This window comes from Lactuca serriola, chromosome 6 (genome assembly GCF_051521515.1).
Source record: "Lactuca serriola cultivar US96UC23 chromosome 6, Lser_US96UC23_V15, whole genome shotgun sequence".
NCBI lineage: Eukaryota > Viridiplantae > Streptophyta > Magnoliopsida > Asterales > Asteraceae > Lactuca > Lactuca serriola.
In genome coordinates this window covers 77,330,932-77,338,861 of record NC_136413.1, presented here as the reverse complement: position 1 = coordinate 77,338,861, position 7,930 = coordinate 77,330,932, and the positions used below count along the sequence as shown (strand labels likewise).

At 32.8% G+C, this 7,930-nt stretch overlaps 1 protein-coding gene across 1 annotated transcript; it reads left to right on the top strand.

Moving 5' to 3' along the window:
• The first annotated feature begins 4,810 nt into the window (after window positions 1-4,810).
• On the top strand, window positions 4,811-7,645 carry LOC145059923 (receptor-like protein EIX2). The gene has a single exon (XM_079007682.1). The coding sequence runs from the start codon at window positions 4,811-4,813 to the stop codon at window positions 7,643-7,645; it is 2,835 nt and encodes a 944-aa protein (XP_078863808.1).
• The last annotated feature ends 285 nt before the right edge of the window (window positions 7,646-7,930 follow it).

The window sequence follows — 7,930 nt, the reverse complement described above, 5'->3', positions numbered from 1 at the left end:
TTTGTGGAAATCATAATTGTTGGCTTGTTAGAAAGCTAACGTGTGACCTTAATATGAAGTAATTATGTAGTCATCTTGTGATGGAAACAGGAGAGGATATGCTAATTAAGTGGTTATGTAGCTTGAAGGGTGAAGGATTTTGCTGGCACATTTAGTCATGTAGGTTTATTTTAATCTCTACCACAACATTGTTTTTTGTTTATGGCGGTTTGAAGCTTGGCCAATTCCATTTTGATTCAAAACAAGCACAATTAATCAATTTGTTTTTGCTTTTTTCTGATTTACTTGGTTTTCTAGATTATAGTCAACAGGTTCACTATATAGTACTAAAAGAAGATGTAAGAAAATCCAATTATGAATTGGAAACTTCATTATCGAAACGGCTTCCATAAAGGTGGTTGACAAGATGCTTCTGGTTTTTGCAAGGTAAAGTGTTGAAAACATATAAATTTATTGTAAAAAAAGCCAATGAAAGGTCTTTTAAAGCTCAAACACATCAAAAGGAAACCCGTTTTTTAAGTTTTATTTTTATTGTTTTTACTCAATGGTATGCGAATTTTGCACAACCCAACCCAAAATAAAGTTGTTTCTATTTTGCTTTTATGAAAAAAAACACCATTTTAATCTTTTATTCATCCCTAAGCTAAGCAAAATTGATCATATGAAACAGGAGATGCAGGACAGTTTGTTCTTAAACATCATATGATCTTCAAATTCCACTTACAAAGTGAAGCTCTAATTGTGTTTAAATAAGTTTTTGTCATGTATTACCGATACTCTGCTTCTTCTTAAACTTAAGGTAGTTTCGACATGGTTATGAAGATTTATATACGTAATTTATTAATTTTAAATTCATACAGGAGTGTGAAGATTCATCTACTATCAATAACTAAATGTAAATGATGAGTTTTAAATTCATACAAGAATGTAGATATTGAGCTACACACATTGTCATTATTTTGATGAGGGTAGAGATTCATCTAACATACATGAGTGTAGAGATTCAGAAGTAATTGATCTTTTTAATAAGCAATAAGTTTACTATATACATGTTGTATTTGTTATTATTTGACTTTTATATTTTATTTAGGATAAATATACTCAAGCATTCAAGCATTCAAAGTATGTCTTAGTTAGCACTATTTTACTGCAAAATGCTCTTGACCAGCACGATATTAGTAAGTTCTATAATCAACGATCTCTCTACATTGAATCGACTTCTAACTCTTAAAAATCCATCCATTTATAGTATTTTTTACATGTTTAGTTATGTGCACGTTATACTTTAGATAACGGTAAAAGAAATACCCAATTACCCTCCGTCTCTGTGGGTCATGCTTAGCACGGGCCTAAAACTTTTCTAGTGTGTGTGTGTATATATATATATATATATATATATATATATATATATATATATAATCTCAATTATTTTGAACAATAATATTTATTGACATCAAACCACATTCCTCATTAATATAATTAAATATAATTATCTATTTATTATTATTTTTAACAATTATTATTATCAATTAATTATATTTTTACTTATTCGATAATTTTCTAATTTCAATAATGATGTTCATTTAAAATACAATTTATTTATAACTAAATGTAATTTATAATTTGATGTTATTATCATTCATTAATTTTAAACCACTTATTATTAATAATAAGTTAAAGAAGACTTTTAAGAATTACTTAATATTATTATTAAAATGTGAAACATACACTAAATAATAAAGTGATACGATAGACAATTTGCATTTCAAAAGAGATTTGCATGGATAATATGACATATCCATGTAATTTGATGTTATTATTTATAAATATTGCTTATTAATTTTAAAACCACTTGTTATTATTAATAAGTGAACGAAACTTTTAAAAAGTACTTATTATTATAATTAAAATGTTAAACATATACCAAATATAAAGGGATAAGATAGACAATTTGCATTTAAAAAAAGGCTTACATGGATAATATGGATAATATGACATATCCATGATTTTTAATTAATTATTGTTTTGAAGCAACATGAACATACAAACGTGTATACAATACTTAATTAAATATTATATATATCACCTTTCATAACATATGATCGATAACATGAATATAATCTAATTTACATTAAAATTTCAACCACAACATACAATGATATTCTTAAAAGAATACTTAAATCAAGAAAATACAAAAAAGAGTTAGCATATAACAAACTTACAAATTAAAAACTTCAACATAATAACATAGCTCAAAAAATTGTTCAAAACCCTCAAACCAAGACAAAAAACTTTAAACTTGTATAGTAAAGTATCAATTAAATGTTTATTAAATAGTTTATATAAGTTATAAAACCTTTGAATTGTTAATCATTATTAAGAGACTTTTGAGTGGTATTCATTAAAATAAGAGGTTTCAAATGCATGAGGTTTAAGGAACAATGCTAGCTTTATAAGTATGTATGATATGATGAGGTTTAAAAAATTTCAGTTTTATTGATTAGAAAATTAAATTTAATAACAATATAGCCAACAACTTCATATTTGACGAGTTGACATAAATAAGGTATAAAATCAATAGGCTATTAAAATAAAAGCATTTGGACAGAGGCAATGTCATTTTTGATAGATGTGGACCTCAATTAGTCATAATTCTCACAACGTCATTCTTTTCACATAAAACAATTGTTTTTATAAAAATAATTGGGAAGGGCTTACTTTAATAGTTACCGATGTGGGATAAATATTTACTCATAGGCTTATTTTATATATAAGAGAGCTATTCTTTTTAAAAGATATTGAGGGGGGCAAAGTGTTTCCACCCCGCCCTACCCCTCCCCTGGAGATGGAGAGGACGATGAACAATAATTGTTGATTTTTTTTTCCGGTCATCTTTACCTCATAATAGGTAGAACCGGTTACACAATGGATTATAAGAAAGAAAAGTCAATTAAGATGGTATTATGTGAACGATTTGTTAAGTTGCTTGATATACTTCAATGGTGTATTATGTACAAAATTGAAACTTAATTACCCTTTTAAGTCATTAGCCTTAAGTTATAATGTAAAAATGATTTGGTGTAGTAATTGAGCGACCGCCATATTTAAAGGCCAAAGGTTTTCAACACAAATTAGTGTCTCATTTGGTGTGCGATTGGAGTGATTTGGACCTCGATCCCACGATAATAGTAATAGTGGTCCGTTGGAGTCCTCTTAGTGCCTATTATTTTCAACACAAAATATCAAAATTAGTGTCTCATTTGGCATGTGATTGGAGTGATTTGGGCCTCTATCGCACAATAATAGTAATAGTGGTCTGTTGGAGTTCTCTTAGTGCCTAGCTATTATTTTCAACACAAAATTAGTGTCTCATTTGGCGTGCCATTGGAGTGATTTGGGCCTCTATCCCACAATAATAATATTAGTGGTCCGTTGGAGTCCTCTTAGTGCCTATTATTCTTTTTGTGTGTCAATTGATAGGTGACTCTTTTGTGTTGTCCACTAACCATGTGAAAGCAACATATACCTAACATCTTCGTCGTTCAACCCTCGGTCTCTTCCATCAGGTAAGTTGTTGGATTATCTCAGCTGTTCATTCTCGATCATCTCTCTCTCTCTCTCTCTCTCTCTCTCTCTGTCTCTCTCTCTCTCTCTCTCTCTCTCGATTTCTCTTCTCCATTTTCTGTTGACTGATGTTTCTCTGTTTCTTTTTTTTTTTCCTTATTTTTTTTTTGTTTTAAGGGAACGGTACTGCCTTTTTGTTTCCATTGAGAAAACCTCAATTGATTCCATAAATTAGAGTTGTTTCTGGGTTAATGTTTACGTTGGAAGTTGGAACTTTTCTAAATGGTATCATAAGTCTGTTTAAGAAGTTAAATCTGAATAGGATTGGAGGAATTGTCTCAGTTAGACATAAATAGAAGTTGTTCAATAACTGAAGGGAATATGATATGCATGAATCCTCGTTAAATTAGGGTTTAATTCAATGTTTCTGAATATAACAACTCGTTTACATTCTGATTTGTTGTTTAGGAAATAATGCTTTGAAAAAGGTCTTGCACTATCTGTACAAAATAATTACAGTACAGTTATGGTTGTTTTTGACAAACGTATTTAAGTCTCATGGTCGCATCACATTGATTTTTAGTTTAAAATTACAATAATTCTCAAACAAACAACCTGTTATTCTACATCACTTTTAAATAAGGGTAAAATGGTCATTTTCTCTTATTCGAATGGTTCATTTAATCCAAAATACAAAAACAATTAGCGTTATTTTATCCAATACATTCTCTGGAGATTCATCATTTATCACTCAGCACTTAGGCCCTTAGGGGCTGATTCTTTATGACTTAATAGGCTTAATAAATTAAGCCCTTGATCTGGAAAGCTAACTATATATGGTTGTTTCTTTTTGACATGACATGTTAAGCCAAAAGACACATAATGTTTCCAGGCTCTAATTCATTACCTATTTACCATTTGTGCTTTTTCCTAAATGATTTGTGTATTTGATTTTGTTAGTTTGTTTTTTGGGATTTGTATGACATAAGATGAGGACCAAAAGATATCACAAGATGAAAGTAATGCTTCCATATTGATAAAAATAAAAGGAAAAAAAAGACTTTGTTCCTACTATTTAAAAAAAAAACAGAATTTATTATTTTTTAGGCCTGTAGTTGACGCCATCCACTTAAATCCTTCATTTTCAAAGTTGGCACTATATAAACTTGCATGGGGCATCTTCAAATATTCATCAATACAAACAAAAAAAATCACCAATTAAGATTTGCATTTACAATTTTACATCATGCATCCTTGTGTTTTTTTAATATTCTCACTTCTCTTGTTATGTCTCGAGACTACAGCTGCCAACCAATTGGCAGCAGTGGGAGGAGGAGATGATAATGGCAGTGTGAAGAAGTGTATTGAGAAGGAGAAAGATGGTCTCCTTCATTTCAAATCTCTCCTTCAAGACCCTTCTGATCGCCTCTCTACGTGGACAGCTGAACAAGACAACTGCTGTGAATGGAGTGGAGTGACGTGCAACAACCAAACAGGTCATGTCACAGAGCTTGAAATTGTGTCCTGTGGTCTTGTAGGTGAGATTAGCCATTCATTGGTTAACTTAACCTACTTGAATCTTCTTGATCTTTCCTCCAATTCTTTTCATGGAACCATTCCCACGATCATTAGTTCCTTGACTCAATTAAGGTACCTTGACCTTGGCGGCAATAATCTTAATGGAACCATTCCCAGATCCATTGGTTCCTTGACTCAATTAAGGAACCTTTCTCTTTCATCTAACTCTCTTTATGGAACCATTCCCAGGTCCATCGGTTCCTTGACAGAATTAAAATACCTTGACCTTTCATCTAATTCTCTTTATGGAGCCATTCCTCCAGAGTTTGGAAACCTCACCAACTTGCAATACCTTTACCTTTCGTATGTTGGAATGTGTAGACTTGAGAACCTTGAGTGGTTGTCTCCTCTATCTCATCTGGAGGGACTTGCAATGGATGGGATTTCACTGGCCAAAACAAATCATTGGGTAGATGTTTTTCTCAGTCTCCCGAAACTCTCGCTTTTAAGTTTATCGGGATGTGAGCTGTCACAGGTCATTTATCCATATTCTTCACAAATTATCAACTCTTCTTCCTCATCTATTAAATACCTTTTTCTTGGAGACAACAATCTCACCTCGTCCATATATCATTGGTTGTTCCCATTAACCAGCAATAGCCTTGTCCGATTTTATCTCTCTGGCAACATGTTAGATGGGATACCCAAATATCTTGGTAACCTCTGTAGTTTGGAACGTTTTTACTTCTATAACAACTCTGGTGTTATCAAATTTCCTGATTTTCTCAAAAACTTGTCAGGATGCACATCGCTTTCATTACAATGGTTGTATGCTCCAACAAACCAATTTACAGGGTCATTGCCTGATGACATCCAAAAGTTCACATCCCTAACACATCTGTCCCTCTCTGAGAATCAGTTAAAAGGAACTATAAGTAAGAACCTGTGGGAACTGCCCAACCTTAAATATCTTGATCTTTCCGAAAACTCACTCCAAGAATTTCCTTCCTCAGATTATATGTCAAACCGTTCTCATATAGAATCTATTCAACTAAGCTCTTGCAAACTAGGGCCTCTCTTCCCCAAATGGATTCAAAAATTGAAAAATCTTATCAGTATTGATATTGCAAATAATGGTATTTCAGATACAATTCCTCTCGAGTTTTGGGACTCATGGCCTTCCCGGTTAACATTCCTGAATCTTTCTTTCAACAACATAAGCGGGAAAGTACCAGATCTCTCATCAAATTTTGACAGCAATTCAGTGATAGATTTAAGCTCCAACAACTTTGATGGTCTAATAACTAATGTCTCTTCCACTGTGGCATTACTAAATCTTTCCAGAAACAAATTTTCTGGAGCAATCTCCTTTTTATGTGAGGTTGTCCATGGCTTTTTAGTTATTCTTGACCTCTCCCATAACTTTCTAAGCGGACAACTTCCAGATTGTTTGTGGCATTTCAAAGAACTACAGGTTCTTAATTTAGAACACAATAATCTGTCTGGAAGGCTTCCTGCCTCTCTTGGATCTATGATTAAGCTAGAGGCATTGGATTTATACAAGAATGAATTCTCCGAAGAATTTCCTTTGTCTGTTAAGAATTGCACGAGCTTAAAATCATTGAATTTGGGGGCCAACAAGTTTTCTGGTAATTTGCCTGTTTGGATTGGCGAGAGCTTATCTGGGTTGTATGTTCTTATGTTAAGATCAAACAACTTCTCTGGAAACATCCCTTTACAATTATGTCAATTAGCAAGTCTTCAAATTCTAGACTTGTCCGTGAACCATTTCCATGGAAGAATCCCCTCATGTTTGAGTAATCTTACGATCATGGTGCAACAAGGATTCTCTCAACTACAGAATTTAGATCCTGACGATATGTTAATAATATATTCATATAATGTTGACCATGTGATGATCCAGTGGCAAGGAACTGAACGTGAATTCATCAGAAGTAATATGAAGTTGTTGAGGAGCATCGACCTCTCAAGCAACAACTTAACAGGGGAAATCCCATATCAGATCACCAATCTTGATGAACTCATTGCACTCAACTTATCAAAGAACGCTCTACTTGGAAAGATTCCATGGAAAATTGGTCAGATGAAAAACCTTTTAATTTTGGATTTATCTAGAAACAAATTTTCTGGAGAAATACCATCAAGCATGTCTCAAATGACTTGGCTAAATTACCTAGACGTCTCAGATAATAGTTTGTCAGGGAGAATCCCATCCAGCACACAACTTCAGACCTTTGACCCTTCAAGATACGAAGGGAACTTAGGGCTTTGTGGACCTCCCCTTACCAAAAAATGTCCTGGAGATGAAGAATCGGGAATACAACATAGCATTGGTGAAAGTGAGGGTGAAGGTATAGACGAACTTCAAGGTTGGTTCTATATTGGTGGGGCCATTGGTTTCATCACTGGATTTTGTATAGCATGTGGTGCTTTGCTTCTCAACGGTCGTGGAAGATTTGCTTTTTTTATGTTTCTTGATAGCTTCGAAGATTGGGTTTATGTGAAGGTGGTTGTGTTAATTGCAAATTTGCAAAAAAGATGAACATAGATAGTCATGTAAAACCATGTTTCATTTTTGTATTTGGCATGGGTTTTTAAGTCCCAGTTATCAATAAAACTGCCACCAACACCACGGGTGGCCAATTTTCACCCCTATGTGAAATAAGGCATCATGAAAAGTTTATATTTTCTATTTATATTGAAGAAGGTTCTTTTAAAAAAGTAATAGTAATAACCATTAAGGGTATAATAAAAAGGGGAAATGACTTCTTAAGGTAACCTTTAGCGACGAGACTGGCCTTTAGCGGTGACACTAGATAATGTCGTT